Genomic DNA, 19,777 nt, shown 5'->3' with positions numbered 1-19,777 from the left:
TTTTTTTTTATCATCATTGAACGTATATTTAAGGAGAATAATATTAAAAGTTCACCTTTGTGGAGTAGCAGTTTTCCACGTCAGCGTTTAACTTAACGTGTGTAAGACAGGATGGTGTGGACACGCGGCGTGGGGGTGCGCGGCGAACACCGGCGTCGGCCAGGTGCCTGTGGGCTCCTTCTGTATCCACAGGGAGCCGCACTCACGAAACCCCACAGGACTCCTACTAGAGGAAAGAAAAAAAACACCAAAATGATTCTTCTTTCACTACTTATTCCCAATACACAAAGAAGTGAGTACAACAAAACACATGTATAATTGGGGGAAAAAAACTAGCAAAGCTAACGGGAAGCAGGGACCAAGAACAGCAGCGAGTCCCACTGCGCTAATAGGTTGAAGTGTCAATGCCATGCACAGATCATGTGGTCCTATTGTCTGGCTGTCGTTACAATTGATCACTGTTTTTTGTTACATCCGATTGACCTGTTAAACTCCCTGAGGACCGAGATTGCCTTGTTCTAGGCCCCCAAAATGTTCGAAGCATGTTAATTTTTAACGATGTCATAGAAAAAGTTATCGATGAAAGATCGTATTGATTTTCTGGGTTGATACAGAAGACCTGCAACCAGACGACAGGAACAATTGTGCGTGGACCGCACGGATGCTTCTCCTCTTTCTCCCCACCTCTCCCACGCGCCGGGCTCTCCCTCTCATCTGCCCTCCCTCGGTCACAGCCCACCCTCCTCTCCCAAGCTCTGCCCCCACTGCGTGCCGCGCCCATGCACACCCTCCGCCACCCGCCCACTGCGGTAGCGAGAACAATGTTCGCCAGCTGGGTGCATTGAAAGGCTATTTTGGAGTGAAATTACTTCAGTCCATCCACGCAGATGCCTGATTCTGGTCTTGTACGAGTTTCCACGCAGGTTCAAACATCCTCAACATGGAAAATAGGCGCAGAGTGGTGAAAATCAACGAGAAGGTGCATAATTTGAATTCTTTTATGAAGAATTCTCAGAATGGATATTAACTGCTTGAATTACCAGTAAATCTGCACAAAATCAAAACCAAACCAAAGCTTTGATTTAGGCTTTTGTTATATATTTAGAATTAGAAAGTGTTTCAGGATTGACTTGTAAAATTCTTTGCTATAATTATTACATTGCTGTATGATTTCTTAATGATTCCTTTGATAAAAAATAAGATGGTTCCCGAAGAATAGCTAATGACTTTGGTTTTGTGGTTTTTATTCTGGACTTTTGAAGGCTTTTTGATGTTTCACTATGGAGCTCAGAAGGTCACGTTTCTGTGTAAACACTGTCAACACCCTGTTTGCTGTTGCTCCTTTTATAAAATTCGGAATATATTTCCATGATGGTTGCTTACATAATTCCAAAATAATAGCGGCAATAATAAAACAATATCTATGGCAAATTGAATGAGTTAAATGAAAAAAAATGCTGACAAAAGAAATCAATTTGAAACCAATAGCAACCATAGCTAAAAAAACAACACAGACATATACTTGAATTATATATTAAATTAGAGTAGATTACATGTTTATGTTTAAAAATATCTAGTGTAAATATCAAACACATACACACTCTCTTCACTCAGAATTTCATCCTTGAATCGAGAGAGTTGTGTTGTAAAATATGGATTAATCAGACATTTCAGGAAATTCACCATCAGTGTGAACTTTTCTTCTCAAGTGAACCACAAAAATACGGTGAAGCACTAACCGCCTCTTAGACTCCCCTTCTTTCCAAGTGATTGCAGGTAGGGCTAAGAGGAAAAGATTATTTAGGTTTTCAATGTAGTTTTCCTTTATACCGAATATAAATGTGAAAACACTCTCCATTTATTTTTGCACATGACAATCTTTCTTAGATCACTAAAGAGCTTTTTTTTACCAAAAAGTTACATTATCCAAATTGAAATGCTGTAGGTACAGCTAAAAGAGAGTAGGTTTCTATAAATGCCAGAAGTTTTTTTCAGTTGCTCCTGAGAGAAAATATCAGGGATGTATAAATGCGAAGTATTCTTCTTCCTCGATTATGTTTTCAAAGCTCACCTGGGCATGAAAGTGCTCTGTCAAGAGCAGCTCAGGTAGAAGCTGAAGAAACTCACCCATTGTTCAGCCTGGGCGTGGGGAGTGGATTCAGTCTAGAGCAGGTTCTTCCTACACAAGTGCCTTATTTGGAGGAGAAGAACTAGTCCAAATACTTGAAAGTTAAAAGGAAGCCTCTTAAAACTCTAATATTTTGCTAAACTCAGAAGAGGCAGAGGATTTAATGCTTAAAAAATATTAAGATTGGGTAATTACGGCAAAAGATAAGGAGTGGTGATTTTCATCAGCCTGCCATCGGGAGCTTGTTTTGACTAAAACATTCTGTTCGTGGCATTTCTGCGATGTATATGACTTAAGAAGAAATCACTGGAAAACATGAAGAAAAAGAATCACTAAATAGATTCGAGCTTCAATTGTAACTCCTGGTAATGTTTTGACACAAATAACTTGATTTAATCTTTTTTAAAGTGTCTACAGCATAAAGAAAACACAGAACCCATATGCATACACTGATTTCTTGCAGGCTAGTAGTTTCAAGACAGAGAAGAATCCTTTTAGAAAAAAAAATATTTTCAAAGCTATTACTCTCCAACAGTCTTACGACTGATCATTCAAAAGTCTTTTAAATTTACATTAAAACTGAAATATTTCTTCTTTGGAGAAATAGCTTCATAGATTTGAATATAATGCCTTAAAAAATCTGAGTTTTCTTTTAATAAATCATAGAAAATCCTCTTTGGAAACTCTACAGAGTCAACACCATAGAATTTTATACTATATGGTCATTTCAGAATTCTGCTGTTATGTATCCACTTATTTCACCGATATTTAGAAGCAGTGTTGACATTTTTAGGAGGCAGTGATTATATATTACTCTTTACACATAGAGCAAGTGAAGCTCAATTGACAGGAGTCTCTCGCGATTTGTGGGGAGAGAAGCGGCCGGCCAGGCTGCGTCCTAACCGGTGACTGAGCAAGATCCGCGACTGCGATCAGAGTCTACCTGCCTCCGAGACCTCGGGAGACACTTAACTCTAAGGGGCTGGCGGGGCGGCGTAAATGGTGAAGGCAGCTGGTTCCGGGCAGGAGCAACGCAACGTAGAAGCTCTGGGTTTCCAGGGCGCTCTCTCTAGTCGCATCAAGATATTGATCAGGGTCCTGTTACAGTGGTTCTGACAATAGGGACAGATGTTGGACTCTTTGGGTTTGCATTGTTTACACCTGGATTTTGTCTAGTGGATGTTTCCCATTGTATGTTCCACTGGCATTTGATACTCGCTGTACCTAATTTGAACTCAAGACAGTGAAACGTTTTGAAACATTGTTATTAGCAGTAGAGTCCTGCTCCCCAGCGGCCAGTGACTCATTATTCTGCTCCGGTTCGGGCGTGGTGGTTCTCATTCCTGGGCAGGACTGCTTTCCGAAGCATCGTTCAGATCCTGTCACTTCCAAACCCCCAAATCCAGTAAAACTTCAGTTATAATAACAACAGGGACTCCTGTTTCTTTTTCCCCTTAGAACAAAGACCAATCTGTAAGGCCTTTTGTGGCACTGATGTGCAGTGGATTTTGTCATATGGGACATGACAGTGGAATGTCCTACCTTCTCCCCGGTTGTCTGTGCACGTGCAGTCAGAGTAGAACAGTCACGTACTGTGGTCCCTGAAACCACAGGTGACTAAGAGCCTTCCCTGCATTCCTGCCTCCCATTTCTGGCAATTTAGAATATCCCTTTGTTTTGCACCAAAATCTATACCCTTCTCTGCTCTTGCATTCTGGACGTCTTAAATTAAAATCATTTATATTTCTTAAATAGATCAGAGTTATTATAAAGGTTTTATAGTCAGTAAAGACTTAACGCTTTATGGAAGGAAACTTTCTAGAAGGAAATTTTCTTGGCAACTGAGTCTAAATGATCAAGCATGTGCTCTTTTCTCTGCCCTATACGAAGTTGCAAAACTCAAGCTTGATTATTTAGAAATCAGCTGGGTAAAATTGTATTGTGAATTTGAGGATATATTTTCCTCAACAGGAGGCATCTCAAAATGCAAGTTGACAGGCAGACTTGGCAAGAGTCACATATTCGTTTCAAATTTTAATTTTTTTGAGAAAAGGAACCATTCAGAGTTAGGTGGAAATAGAAGTAAACGGCCCATGTGGCCCCTCCAGGTTCCAGCCCTCCTTTTAAAAATCATCAAAATCTGCATCATGATATGAAGAGAAATACGTTACCATAAGACTGTCTTCACAGATGGCCCTAAAATATTGCCTCCCACAAAAGCAACATACAGTTCTCGGTACTGCAGAAGCTACATCTTCATTTCTGTCATCCATTTCTGTGCATGTAAGAGCTTGTACTGATGAGGTCATCATGATGATTCATCTCTGGCGTTTCTGTTGTGCGTGGAGTCGCTCGAGACCTCGTAACCGTGTACCGGCAGGACTGCGGTCGGCCGTAATTCATGAGCCCCCAGATTTTTGTGGGCAGGAACCACTTTTCAAACTTCCCAGGAAGTCGAGATCTTGGAGGTCGGGGGCATCGTCTAGAAGGTGGGTGGGTCTTGCCCAGGAACGAGTGCGGCCGTAGGGATCCCACAAGGCACCCGGGGGCGCCGGTGGGTGGCGTTTCTCTCCTGGAGGTCAGGGGTTGCGACAGGGAGGGCACAAAGCTGCAGGTCGGGAGGGCAGACGCGGCATGCCGACCCCACGTGCGGACAACGTGGACTCTTTGGAAAAGAAGACTATGTAAATAGAGAGGAACTAATGAGGTGATCGAAGCTCGAGAAATCACACGTGGTTAACAAAGAACCCCAATAAGCACCCATACTTCTTTTCCCTTTTGTAAATTCCCAATTTTCTTTTCTTCCCACCCTTCAAGGAACATGGAGCAACCGAGTTTATTCCATCGCCATTTGAAGGCCGATGCACGTTCTGCCTTGAGTTCTACTCATTCTTTTCCTTTCTCTCCTGCAGGTTTTGATCTAGTAAAATGCGAGGACCCGGGCATCCCCAGCTATGGCTACAGGATCCGCGACGAAGGCCACTTCACGGACACCGTCGTCCAGTACAGCTGCAACCCAGGGTACGCCATGCACGGCAGCAGCACCCTGACCTGTCTGAGCGGAGACAGGAGAGTGTGGGACAAACCGCTGCCCTCCTGCGTAGGTGAGTGGCCACGCCGGTCCCGGCTGCTGCGCAAGAGCAAGGCTTGGCTCTCTCTCCATTCCCGTGGAATTCCCACTCTTTCCAGCCTGGGCTTTGTGCATTCCTAAGCTATGCATGTGGGTGTGCGCTTTCAGGTATGACAGACAGACTTCCTAGTACTGTTCTATGGAGACAGTGTGCACAGAGCTATTAATAGAATTATCACACGAGCATTTCATTGTTTTATACTCACCTTTACAGGGAGGGTGAATATTTTGCATTTAGATCATGACTGGCAGAAGTACTGGGAAGAAGTGGTAGAGAGATGATGACTCTGATCTTTCTCTCTAGGTATAATGCAGACATGGTGGCTTTGGTTTCTCACAGTAGCTAAGTAGAAACATAAACATGTGATCCCGGAGTTGACATTCCTGTCTCTCTGTGTCTTTTGCAGCGGAATGCGGCGGGCGTATCCACGCTGCCACGTCAGGACGGATACTGTCCCCTGGCTACCCAGCTCCTTATGACAACAACCTCCACTGCACGTGGGTTATAGAGGCAGACCCAGGAAAGACCATTAGGTACTTGCTCTATTTTTATTTCAGAGATTCGAGAATAAAGTATGTCTTCTTGTAGCAAAGATAGTAGTACATCAATTATCCATGATTAAAGTGTCTGAGCTAAAGAAGAAAATGCAAAGCTGTGGCTAAAACTTTTTGTTGGTTCGTTTGCTTACTTTGCTAGTCCTTTGTAATTCTGTGTTCAGCCATAGATGATAAAGATCAAAAGAAAGTGAGTGTATCAGTTAGCTTTTGCTACATACCAAACTGCCCCTCAATAATTAGTAGCTTAAACAACAATTATTTATTCGTTCATGACTTCATGGCTTGTCCAGGCAGTTCTGATATGAGTGAGTTTGGCTGGGGCTGGGTGATCCAGGATGACCTCCCTTAGGTGTGGGGGCCTCAGCTGGGCCTGTTGGGAAGTCAGGAACCCCCCCACACACTGGTTTCTGTTCCTGCAGTAGGCTGCTCAGGGTGGAATGTTCCTAGCAGCAAGAGGTGACAAACTTCAAACTTCTGCTTATATTAATATTACATTTGCTAAGGTGCCATTTGCCAAAGCAAGTTTCATGGGTAGACAGGACTCGAGGTATGAAGAAGTACATTCCACCTGCCTCTTAATGGGAAGAGAAGCAAAGTCGTATTGAAAAGGGGCTTGTATACAGGGATGGGAGGAAGGTGTGTCATTTTGCAGTATACCAAAGTGTCTTTGAGATAGGCCAAGAGAGTACTCCAATTTAAAGTCACACGTATAAAAGAAAATCATTAAAAATTTTAGAAAATGGTGCCAACATTTACAAAAAGTGTTCTGTTTCAATCAAGAGTTCTAAGTTATTTCGGTGAGTTTTTAAAAGCAACAAAAAGTCATATTTTTAAAGTTCTCCATAATCTAGTTGTGTCTAAAACCACAGCATGTAAGGGAAAAGGTAATTCTAAAATAAGTTCTTCTTTAATTACAGTTCTTATTGAATAGGAAGAGAACACATAGTCCTCGGCAATACTTCTGAAAATTTCTTTTTCTTTCAATTAACTTTCCTCTTTCCATGTTGTTTTAAATCTCTCTACAAAACTTACATTTTAAAAACCCTGGCCCCCAACAGCCTTAGTCCGCATGTCTAAAATTTTTATAATTTTCCCTCATGCTTCTGGGCCCCTCAAAGAGTAAACGAACCTGTCTGGCTAGCTCAGCTCTGCCTTAATATATGCAAGGCTGAAAGACAATAAAAGGTCAAAGCCAGAGGTTTCTTTCTTGGGGAATTTGAAATATGAAAATGTTCATGAACTAATGATTTTCTTCCCTATGCACAGAGAACGGCCTCTCAAACTTAGTGATTTCTATTAAATAGCTATCATAGACGCACTGCGCTGCAACTCTGCAACTTGGCACGAATAAAATGGGATGAAATTGAGTGAAAAAATGCATATTCTCTTCCATAATGCTGTTTCTCTTCTTCTGACACCCACCTCCTCTGAAATTCATGTGTCTTAATTTAACCATATTAATGTCTCTGGAGTGAGTTAAACCAACGTGGCACAAATTATTGCCACTTACAAACTCTGAGAAAGATTCTTACTATGGAGGAGGAGCCAGAAAAAATTTAAAAAATACACTTAAAGCATGTATATAATGCAAACATACTGTCTTTTCCCATTTTCTGTTGCTAAAACAGAATAGCACAGACTGGGTAGTTTATAAAGAGCAGACATTTATTTGTCTCACAGTTCTGGGGGTGCGAAGCCCAAGCACATGGCGCCACACCTGGTGAGGGTCGCCCCGTGGCGGAGGCGTCACCTCAGGACCTAACCACCTCTGAAAGCCACAGCTCTTAACAGTGTTACAATGACAATTAAATTTCAACATGAATTTTGTTGAGGACATTCAAACCATAGCACATATTATTTTATAATGACTTATTTAAAAATGTGTGTGTCTTTACTAAAGAGAAATGATGAACTGGATAATTATTGCTCCATTGGGAGGACAAGCATCTGAGTAACAGGATTCCAGCTTCCATGTTGCTCATGAGAATCAATGAAGTCACTTTTCTATTGAAAAAAATTAAATTAAATTTTAATTCTTAACTTTGAATTCTTGAACCCTTGATTTGAGTAATATAAAAACCATTCCACTAGTCTTGATTCTGAAAAACTGTGAAAATCATCTATGACCAGTGGAATGAGTTTACATAACCTGAATTTTTTTTCTTTCAGGAAATTTCAATTTTATGTTTTTCTTACAATTTTCCTTGTGATTTTTTCCCCCTAGAATTAAAATGGGCCCCATCTCCCTCTAAATGCAAACCAAGTGATAGATTCACTCTTTGAAGGTGAATCTAGTACTTTGTTAACATTTTAATAAGAAAAGAGGAAAAATTAATAAAGAATGATTTGAAGTAATAAAAATGTATAACTTTTATAACATGAACTGACCTTGATATCTAATAATTAGCATTCTAGAAAGAGATATATTACATACACCGATGTGTTTTCCTGGAAAAGGTTTCTTCTCATATATATCTTTCAAATATGAGGGGATATATTATCAAACTTATAAACATATCTTTTTAATTTAAGGCATGAACTCCTTCCTAACAAGAAGTTAAGAGGAAAGCATCAGTATTTATAATTAATGTACCCAATTGAGATTCAACTTCATCCAAAAATGTTTCTGACGATTGAGTCATTCTTTATTAAGAATATAAATGCAATTTTTGGTATGGTGGTTTGGAAAATAATATAATTAAGAGTGCATACTGTATAATTTTAGGCTTAAAAAAAAATTATACCAGTATTCTGAAAAATAGAATCTGGCCTTAGCGTTGATATTTTCTGGCTAGTTTACTAAGTCTCAGTTATTTCATTGGTGACATAGTCAATATTACCTGCGTTGTTTACTTGAAAATGAGGAATACATCAATCATACAAATGTGAATCCAGGAATTAATTTGTGTGTTTTAATATAAATGGAATTCATTACTATGCATTCATACTCTGATTTTTAATGTAAATCTTTCACTCTAAAGGAATAAACAAACAGTAGGCTCTTGGAACATGTTAAAGGGCTGTTTTCAATACTCAGGCCAGTGGTTTCTGGGCTACTTTGATTTCATTGCAGCCCAGAGCAATTCTGATTATATATTGGTAGGACTCTTTCTTTGAGGTAATAGAATACCCCAAAATAGTTATTATTATGGGGCACTTGGGTCTGGAAGAGGTTTGTAATTTTAACATATATGCTATAAAGCAGTTACCTGAGCCAAATTTAATTAAAAGTCTCATCACAAGACGCCGTAGTAAATTTAGCCTCATTAAGAGTTATATGCAAACATTTCTCTAAGAGACCCGGTGCATTAAATATTTCCTTACTGGGCACAGCCGTGATTTATGTAATGGAGGTAACAGCATCGCGGGCGTCTTCGGCCAGCAACGTTGAAGGCTCCGTTTTGCACGACCACATTGCACATGGTTGCTCAGTTTGAATTGCTCTTCTGCAAGTGTAATTGTCTGGAAAGCTCCCTTCGAATGTGTGTCTGTTCCTAATTGTTTGCAGGAAATTGCATTTGGGGTATAGGTGAAGGGAATTCTTTTGAATAAGCTCATGCAGGAGGCATATCAAAACTTTTGTCAAGATTGTCAAAACTGGATGCAGACTTTTAAAGGAATTAGCAGGTGGTTTGGCGATCACAGCGCCATCTGGCGGTCCCGTGCTGGGTCTGCTTTCTGTCCAGGCCAGGACGGAGAGAGATTAGTGTGCCATCTGGTTTGGAGATTCAGGAATATTTAATCCATTTTGACCAGCCTTCAAGATCTGGATAAGAAATGCAAATAAGAGGAAAAGTGCAGGCAAATGACCTCCCTTCACTGCACGTGTGTCCCCAGTTTCCACGCAAAGCCTTCTTACGTGTGCTTGGGACACCGGCAGGGACATTTTGCAGACATGACAGGAAGGTGTGGGGCCGGCCAGGAGTCAAAGCATCTCAGACTTCTCTGTCGCTGTTAAGATCACGATGGAGCCCCCCCATTGTAGATAATGTGAGGAAATAACTAATAGAATCTCGGCCGTAGAAAAGGAAGAGAGCGGTAGAGCTATCCACCTTGGCCCTGTCCACGCGGCTACTGCAGGCTCCCGGACGGGGGCCCCGGAGCACCTGCTGGGCGTTGCTCACCTCACCAGCCGCTGGGGAGAGAGAGAGTCGGGGGGAGAAACCCACACACCCCGCACTCTGCAGGGCTCTGATAACGCAATTCCAGTTACCGCCGTTTAGTTAAATAACACCAGCCCCTCCCCGCACGGTGCACATATCCATTGCCATGGTGCATGAACCGTGAGCGCATGCACGAGGGACAACCTTGCTGCTGGCTCTTCAGCTCCCCCCCCACCCCCGTAAATAACAGGTGCATCATCGCAGCCCTGATCACAGCCCGTCCCGCAGCAGCTGGTGGCGACTGCTCGCCGTTCATGCACAGACAGCGGAGTGGGCAGTCCTGTGCTTCCTTGGCCCCCACGGACAAACCCACTTGACGTTTGGCAAACACGGATCATCAGGAGAGGGCGTTGGCCAAGGAAGAAGGAAGTGCATGGAAGAAAGGAGATGTGGTATCACGGGATGTGGAATTCGAATCCGAGGTACACGGAGTTGCAGGAGACAGAGCTGACGGTGGGGACGTGGCCGCTCTGGGAGAAACCCGAGACGGAGAAGGCAGTGAGGAGACGCAGATGTCCCAGAAGGAGGGACTCCAGAAAAACACATAAAAGACACCTCTAGAAATATTTCAGGATATAAAAAGCACAAAAGATAAAATGGTGGAAGCTGATCCAGGCTTCCCTGGCATCTCTCCCAGATCTCGCCATATTTTCCCAACTCCTTGCAAATCTTCACGGATGTCCTCCACACACCCAGTTCCACCGCGATGGCCATCCTTCCACCCCGGCCTGTTTCTGCCTCTTCCTCCCCCATTTCTCTTACCCCTCTTCCTCCAAGTGGCTCCAGGTCTTAATAATCAGTATTAATCTTCTGCTGTTACTTCTTTCTCCTCCCCCTATCTCGAATATGTTCCATCTTAAAAAAAAATGAAGATATCGATATATGTCTCACCGAATTAGTTTGATACTTTACCTTAGATTTCCTCCTAACAGGCACTGAGAAGATGCATTGGCCATGAAACTGGAGCCCTGCCGTTTCTCGCTCTGTTTACCTTCCCTTTCCTGTTTTCTGCCGTTACCCGTTCCCGTTACTTTCCTGTTTCTTGAATCCTCCCAGCAGTTCTCCCCAAACCCAGCCATCACCCTCTGCAGCCTCTCAGACGCTTCCACTGTACATGACAGCTCCTTGCCCAGACTGTTGGCCCCAGGACCCGCTGACGCTGCCCTGACACGCCCACCCAGGGCCTTGCATGATCTCGCATGGTTGGCAGAGACCATGCTCCACCTCGGACCTTCGGTGGTTTCATCAAGTCCGATGGTTTAAAAACCCTTTGTTTGCCGAAGACACATGTTTACTGTCCCCATCCAGGGACTTCCTTTTGAGACTCCAGACTGGCTGAGCAGCTGCCTGCGCACTGTCTCCGTCTGTGTCTCGTGCACGTCCTGGACTCAGCAGGTCCCAGACAGAGTCTCTGGTCCTCCCCACCCCACAAACTCACCCCTGCACCTTTCTTCAACTCGGTTGATGGCAACCCCACCTTTCTAGTCTCTTAGACAAAAACTTAGGGAGACAGCACACGTTTTCCTTCCCACACAGTCCTGTTTTCTCTCCCTTCAAAATGTGTCCGGAATCTGACTCCACTCCCTGTACCTGCTCCATAAGGCTCTTCCCAGCACTCGCACCTCCATTGTGGGCTGCCCAGGAAGCTCACAGACTCTACGTTTTCCCTGCACAGGTTGATTTCAACAGAGCAAGCAGAGTAATTTCTTTAATCTGTAGGTGAGACACCTGCTTCACTAAAAATGCTGCACTGGTCTATCACCCACGTAAGGGAGAAAATCCCTTTGCCTACCAAGCCCTCCCGGTGCCAGGCCTCGCCCCGCACCGCCCCACCCACGCACCTGCTCTCTGCTCTCGGCCCTTCCTCCTCCTCGGTCCTTCTCTCTGCTCTGGCCACAGGGGCCCCGGATGCTCTCAGATGCTGAAGGCACCCCCTGGGGGGTCTTGCTTGGCCGAGTCTTCCCTCACGGGGAGTATAACGCACTCCCTTCCCTCCTTCCAGACTCTGCTCCAACCTCCCCTCACCAGTGTCTCACCCTGCACCCTCCTCCCTCCACACTGCGTGTTCCCGAGGCTCCTTGTCCTGCTCTACCGTTTTCCTTCTTCAGTTGTATTTGCCGCCTCCTAACACTCTGTATTCTTTACTTATTTATTACAGTTGCTGTTGTTTCTCTGTCTCTTCTCTTTACGATATAAACTCCACGAAGGCAGGTCCTTCACTCTGTTCACTGGTGTAGCCAAAGTTCCTAGAAGCATGTGCTGTACTCTGTTGGTGCTAAGTAAGTGTTTGCTGGACTGTTGACCTGCACTGAGCAGGGAAGGCCTTACAGGCACAAGAGATGACCAACCTCGTGAATAATCAGGGAGGCGTCATCCAAACAGGATGCCAGTCCACAACCATCAGATTCCTGTTTGCACAACTGCTAGACCTACAGTGTCAGGTGTTTGTAAAGCTGCAACAAAACAAGGCCTGTGCACGTCATGGTGAGACTGTGAGACTGTGAGTTCTTAGAGTCACCAGCCAGAGCAACTCGGAAATTTCTGTTTTCTGTGCCCAGCCCGGAAGGTCCGTGGATCAGGGCACCAGAACATCCACGCAGCAGCCTTCATCACGACTAAGTAGAAACTATCTGTTAGTAGAGGACTCAAAAATAAAGCACTTACTCCTGCTTTTGAAGTAAATTAACTAAACTCTACATTTTTTGGCATGGAAGACTCACATGACACTGAATATAAAAGCAAATTGAAAATGATACAAGCACATACATATCAAATGGTATTTGTTATGCAATTACTGTGAGCCACACAAGTTGTAGTATGTGTTGTTTAGGGTTATATACACACATACACATATGAAAATTATGAAGATGTAAATGGAAACAGTCTATGGCCACTTCAGAGTGTGGGATGAGAGGGAGCACAGATGGACGATGAAGTGGAGGGAAGAGTGACTTTACTCATAAGACTTTATTTTTAGAAAAGCAAATAGGGCAAGGTGTTAATATCGGTGGTGGTAAGAAAATAAACGTCTGCTATATTCTATACTACTCTCTATATTGCATGTTTTACATTGGACACTTAAAATACACCACTTCATGCTTTCTTCAGGGTAAAATGAGTATTTTCTTTAAATACGTAATATATGCAAAATAAAGCGATTGAAATTTGTGTACAGGTTCTTGTGCATCACCCACTGTGATTTTATCTCCCTTACAATGGACGTGCAATAAGTAGTCACTTAAAAACCATGAACCAACTCACTCAGGAAGAGCAGATTTTTGTTGCTATTTTAGCTAAACTCTTTTATTTCTTTCAATTGCCATAAATAGGGCAGCAAACACACGGCCACCTCTGAATGTGAGTGCAGAGATTTTTAAGTTGCTCCGGAAAATATCTGTGAGACTAACAGACATTTAAATAAAATGTTACAAAGAAGGGAGCTTCTGCCTTTGTGTTGGTATTTTGAGTAATGCATTTTTTTCTGAAAATAAAAATTTTTAGAAATGAGGACAACCTAAGAGCAGACCATCGAGATACAAGCAGAAACTCTGCTTTTGGTGCAATCACTTTGCAAGCTGTGGGTGCTGCCACCGCGTGGGCACTGCAGGGGCAACACCAACGTGTACTAATACGTGAGCCGACTTTGATCAGCTTGAAGCAAAGCTTTGTCAAAGCCTCCTTTGGTTCGTGAGCCTAGAAAGCTTTGAACGATGAAAGGATCTGGTAGCCTCTAAAGGAATTGTTTTATCCTTACGTAGATAACTGAGCATCTAGCTCAGCTATCTCTCTGCGTCCCTTTGTGCTCTGTTCTAATTTGCAAGTGAATTGATTTCTATTTGCTCATCCTCAATCGTCAGATGATACCAAGGCACTTTTAGGTGGGGAACGAGTGTGTTCACGTCGCGGCTTCGTGGTTGGGGCACGCTCTTGTCACGAGTAAACGCACCGGCTGTGCTCTCTCCCCGCAGCCTGCACTTCATCGTCTTTGACACGGAGATGGCCCATGACATCCTCAAGGTGTGGGACGGGCCGGTGGACAGCGACATCCTGCTGAAGGAGTGGAGCGGCTCCGCCCTGCCCGAGGACACGCACAGCACCTTCAACTCGCTCACCCTGCAGTTCGACAGCGACTTCTTCATCAGCAAGTCCGGCTTCTCCATCCAGTTCTCAAGTAGGTGGCCCAGCTCATTCTTTATCTCCACATCAATTTAATTTCAGCATATTACATGGGTACAAATGTTTAGCTTACATATATTGCCTTTGCTCCACCCAAGTCAGAGCTTCAAGCGTGTCTATCCCCCAGACGGTGCGCACTGCACCCGTTAGGTGTGAGTACACCATGCCCTCCTCCCCCCACCTCGCCGACACCTGATGAATGTTACGTCCATATGTGCACTTGAGTATTGATCAGTTAAAACCAATTTGATGGTGAGTACACGTGGTGCTTGGTTTTTCCACTTTTGTGATACTTCCTTCACGTGGTAGAATAGGTTCCAGCTCTTTCCAGGATGATACAAGTTGTGCTCGATCCTGGTTGTTTTTTGTGGCTAAGTAGAACTCCATGGTATACATATACCACATTTTATTAATCCACTCATGTATTGATGGGCACTTGGGTGGTTTCCACGTCTTTGCAATTGTGAATTGTGCTACTATGAACATTCTGGTGCAGATGTCTTTTTTACAGAATGTCTTTTGCTGGTGGGACTGCAAACTAGTACAACCTCTGTGGAAAGTAACATGGAGATTCCTCAAAGAGCTAAAAGTAGAACTACCATTTGATCCAGCAATCCCATTACTGGGCATCTGTCCGCATCAAATGTTTGCTGGAAACATAGAACTCTATTTGTGTTCTTAATTACACCCCTTACATGGATATAATTTTTGTTGAGTGTAATTTGAAGTTCGGAAAATGCATATTGTGGGGGAGAAAAGATTTCTTTTCTCACCCGTCCCTGGGTTTATGGGTGAGGACATAAATAGAAGGCAGATTAACAAGAGAAAAGTGTAAACAAATGTATGTGATGAGTTTGCGTGACATGGAAGCCTTCAGAAACAAACACCCAAAGAAAGAGGAGGAACTGTGTGTGTTCATGGACAGCGTGCAGAAATGTGGCTGGAGGACCAACGGGTACGATCTCATCTTAGCAGGGCCTGTTTGCTCAGACTCCTCTCTAGGTCTCCATCCCTTGCTCTGGGTACAGGGAGGGCCTCCCTGCAGTGGAGATTTTGTAATCTGGTTCAGAGGAAGGTCAGGGAATTCTGTTACGGAGCTGCAGGGGAGAAGAGTGGAGGTGAGAGTGACCATCATGCTTCTGTAGTTTCCGCAAAAGCCAGGGCTTTATTTTGGAGAAATGTGTCCTGAACCCGTCAGTGTCAAAGGGATGGTTGGTCTTAGGAGATTCTGTTCATTATACGATAGGGACAGGCAGTGAGGCAAGGACTATGTCAGGGTTAGTCTGAGTCTGAAATGTTGGTTCTTTGCATGCTCATGGCTGAAGAATGACCAAATGCACCAAAGTACAGCAAGCACGAAAACGAGGTTTATGGAGGAGAGAAAGACAGGATTATAGGGCAAGAGCAAGATGTAGGTTCCTACATGTAGGCATGATACATACGCCACAGATGGCGACCAGACCCACTGTTGCAGCAAACAGAGAGCAAAAAAAAGGGCCAGGTTATGGTCTGCCTCTCATTTTATAGTTCCTGGATTGGGACCTCGCTGCGGCTCAGACGTCACCATGGAACCACTTTGATTGGACAGTTGGGAGTTGCAAATGGGTTGTTCTAGGTCCATTTCCAGACTCGATGGTACCTGTGCTGCTTGGCCCGCAGGCTGGAGAGTCCTCTGCGTTCTTTTGCATGTGGGGTGCTAAGTTGATTGTCAGATTTGTAGGGTGTTCCCTCCCCACCAGGTATGGCAGTTACCCTGCAGAGGATTAGGGTGGGGCAGGACCAAGACGGGCCTGGGACCCACTCTTGTCCTTCTTCCCGAGGTGGGGCAATTGCACCAAGACAACAGCACCCACTCCCCCAACTAGGAGACCCAGAATCCCTCCCTGTCTGCCTAAGAGATCTACTTTGTTATGTGAAAAAAAAATATGGCTTTAAAGGTTTCAGTTAATCAGTAAATGTCTAATCTTGGGTGCAAGACAGATGTGGGTCTCTAAAGGAACATAAGACTTATCTTCGGGGCCCCTGCTAACTTGGCTCCAGGTCCAGGTTCCCCAGTCACCCTGGGTGACTCTGCGTGGCAGGGGCTCTGGGCCACCAGCCTGCCAAGCAGACGTGCTGTGATTTGTCTGCCCTCAGCCTCCCTGCGCAGAAGTTCCCTGCGTTATCCCTGCCTTCCCGCTAGGGTTTCAAGTAGCTAACAGAGAGTGGCCTCTGCTGAATGACTAGTGGGAATCGCATTTGCTCACTTGAAGTATCATCTCCTAGAGATAGGTCCCATCCTAGCCGTCCAGCCCATTTCTAATGCATGGTTCCCTAAGAAGGAAGAGCGGAGATATTTTGTGGCAGTTCAGCCTTTTTGTGCCCTTCAGACGGCACCACGTAGAGACGCCGTATAATTCCGTAGCACACGAGGTCAGCTATCATCATAAAACAAGCGGAATTTTCACACAAACACAGGCAGACTCAATTTATCTCTTGGTAGGTCACTGGCAAGCCATATTTAGGATTTACATAAGAAAATTGACTTAGGTCAATTTAATGCTTTAAAAGGTCGCTAATAAAATTGAGGTGATAGTCTGCACGATTTTTTGCCTCCGGTTTCCCTGTGCTCTGAAGGGGTCGTTCGCAGACATGTGCCTGTGGAATGGTATTTGTACGTGGTGGTAAAATTCTCACTGGTCCGTGGCAAAAATATCCAAGTAAGTGTGCTCCAGCTATCCCGCCTTGGGGAAAAAATAATGTCCTTCACTTTACGGTTATATCACTTTTGCCTTTTGTTGCAATATAAAATTTCCTTTGTGTTCTGAAACAGTGGCAGGATCCGACAGTAGATTTGAGATTTATTGTGTTTTATTTGGCAAAACAAAAAGTCGATAAGGTTATGTGGTTATGAGGTTAGGCTCATTTTCTCCCTTTTCCATTCTGTATTCTCCTGGCATATTTTTTATAGGTTTTATATTTTAGTTAGAGGCTCACCACAAAATTGAGTGGGAGGAATTCACCGTAAAATCGAGAGGAAGGTACAGAGAGTTCCCGTAGACCCCCCAGCACCGCACACGCAGCCTCCCCCGGCATCAACACCCCCATGGTGGTGCGTGGGTTACAGTCTATGAACCTACGTCCACACGCCGTTGTCACCAAAGTGCATTGCGTCCTTAGGGCTCATTTTCGGTGTTGCACATTCCATGGGTTTGGACAAGAGCGTGATGACCTGTGTCCACCGTTGCAGTATCAGAGTCGCTACGCTGCCCTAAGCATCCTCCGCGCGCCGCCCATTCACATCGCACAGTGATAGGGATTCAGTCTTCCCCCATGTCTTCTCATGGCTTGAAGGATCGTTTCTTTTTAGCACTGAATAATATTGTTATCGGCATGGACCACAGTGTATTTATCCATTTACTTACTGAAGGACATCTTGCATGCTTCCGGGTTTTGGAAATGACAAAGCCACTATAAACATCCACGTGCAGGATTTTGCACAGGACGTAAGTTTTCATTTCATCTGGGTAAATAGCAAGGAGCAGCATTGCCGGGTCATATGGCCAGAGTACAGTTAGTTTTATTCACGGCCATTTTTAATCTTCCCTTTTTAAAAATATTGTTTTGGAAACCCAGAAATCTTTTCTTTTTCTGTGTTTTTTTCATGATTCTTTCTTTTCAGAGGACATCATCCTAATTTGGGTTAAAAAAAAAAATAAGGCCCTTTATTATAATTATTTGAGGAACATAGACATTTTTCTTCTCCTGCTATAATTAATTAATATATTAATGTTCAGGAAGCAATAAATGTGAACACACCCATAAAAGCTCCTATAGAAGTGAAAGTTCCTTAATTTTCTTTCATCTAGTTTTTCATGTGTATTAATTGGAACCATATAAAATTGTCATTTTTATAGGTTAAAAAAATGATCGAATGTTGCAATTCCATAAGGTTTAACGTAGCACTTGGATGTGATCCATCCCCCCGGCCCTTGCTAGTTAATGAATCCCCAAGTCATACTTTGGGAAATATCATTTTAGGGGAGAGAATAGAATGTTGACTCTGAGGCTGTTTTATGGATGATTTTTTGCAAGACTGTCTTTAAAAGTTTATTGAAAGGAAAAAACAAGATATGAAAAGCATCGCCCAGACTGTGGCTCAGGAAATTTGGGTTTCTATCTCGACATCTTATGATTTGAGACTCACCTTTCATCTCTGCCGTTATTGCTTTATTTATGAAATGAGGATATATATGTATTGGTTTTCAAGGACATTTTCGTTATCTAAAACGCCACCTTCTGTGCCATAAATCTTCCCTCCACTGCCCACATCTGCCCTCTTCTCCCTGATCCGCCCGCGGCTCTGGGGGCACCCCGTGTGGACTCTGCCTGTTTAGGGCTCCCCCCGTGGGGAGCTGCGGGAAAGGCTGAGATTCGGGGGCGAGAGGGGATCTGGGAACTGAGCCTCCCGCTCCCTTGCTGCGGGTTCCTGGCGTCAGCTGTGCCTCTCAATCAAACTCTCCGTTTTGCTTAACCCGCCACACCCGCACCCTCCTTGCAGATTTCCAAGCCAATTCCAGGTGACCTCACTTCTTCCCAGGGTTCCCAACTCCACCTTCACAAAGAAACTCTCTCCAATAATCCTGCCGCAGGTGCACCCTGTGCCTCATGTGGGATTCGACACACTGCACTTCCATGAAGAACATCGTCAAGCGTGTGACATGGCCACAAGCGTGCCCCACTCCGGGGCGTCCTAATCCTGCAGTCCAATTTCACCCGACTCCAGCCGCCCTGCATTCACGCTGACAGGAAGACCAACACCAGTCTGTTTATAAAAGCCTCTTGCCCACGTTGCTTGCCGGGGGCCCCAGGGTGAACTCCAAGTGGTGAACGCAGGGAAGGACTTGGTCCTGCCTTTGCATGGGTCGTCACCATCACGCTTGCCCTTGTTTGGGCGTCACAGAAATTCCCCTCCCCGTGGCTCTCTCTGACACCTCCCTGGACAGCCCCAAGGCCAAGTGCTCAGTGACCCACCTTGGAGCATCCACCCGCTCCCCACAAAACGGAGTTTTCTGGTTCTAGGGACCACATAGAATGGGGCTCGGGCCTCCACCTCCTGAGAACTTTATAAAAACGTGACTCCTACACCCAGGGTGACTAACGTGTCAAGTTTGTCTAAGATGCCCCTGTTTTAGCAAGGGAGGTTCCTGTAGCCCCCGAGTCTTAATTAGGAAACTGGCTGTTCCGTGCCCCAGGAGCTCCCTTCGGTGGGCAAGCTGGAATATTCCGTCAGCCGACCCCCACCCGAGACCAGCGCAACCCCCACACTCCAGTCTGAGCATCCGCCCCTCGCCGAGAACGTGGGGATGGAACTGAACCAAGGCGGCGTCTTTCCACACCGGAGGCCGAGATGTCTTCACAAAATGCAGAAGGGCCGGTCCGTCCAGACCGGGAGCCTTTGCTGCTCTTCTGCTCTTTCGTAAGTGAGAGGAGGAAAATGTCCCATTGATTTATCTTTGTGAACCCGGGACCAAAAAAGAAAAAAGAAAAGAAGAGGCAATCTATGTATAAATTAGGTTGTGCTGCCAGCCACAAGCCATGCTAACTTTAGAACTTAAAGTATTAGCACTATTAATGATCTTT

General features: G+C 44.4%; 1 protein-coding gene across 1 annotated transcript in view; it reads left to right on the top strand.

Moving 5' to 3' along the window:
- Positions 1–19,777, top strand: part of CSMD1 (CUB and Sushi multiple domains 1) — a 1,519,798-nt gene that overhangs the window by 1,296,576 nt on the left and 203,445 nt on the right. Inside the window, 3 exon segments of the mRNA XM_012645868.1 lie at positions 5,041–5,232; positions 5,666–5,792; positions 13,948–14,150. Coding sequence (XP_012501322.1) covers positions 5,041–5,232; positions 5,666–5,792; positions 13,948–14,150 — 522 coding nt within the window.

This window comes from Propithecus coquereli, unplaced genomic scaffold (assembly GCF_000956105.1).
Source record: "Propithecus coquereli isolate 6110/MARCELLA unplaced genomic scaffold, Pcoq_1.0 Scaffold238, whole genome shotgun sequence".
NCBI lineage: Eukaryota > Metazoa > Chordata > Mammalia > Primates > Indriidae > Propithecus > Propithecus coquereli.
The sequence above is the reverse complement of the archived record's forward strand: the minus strand, read 5'-3'. Positions and strand labels throughout refer to the sequence as shown.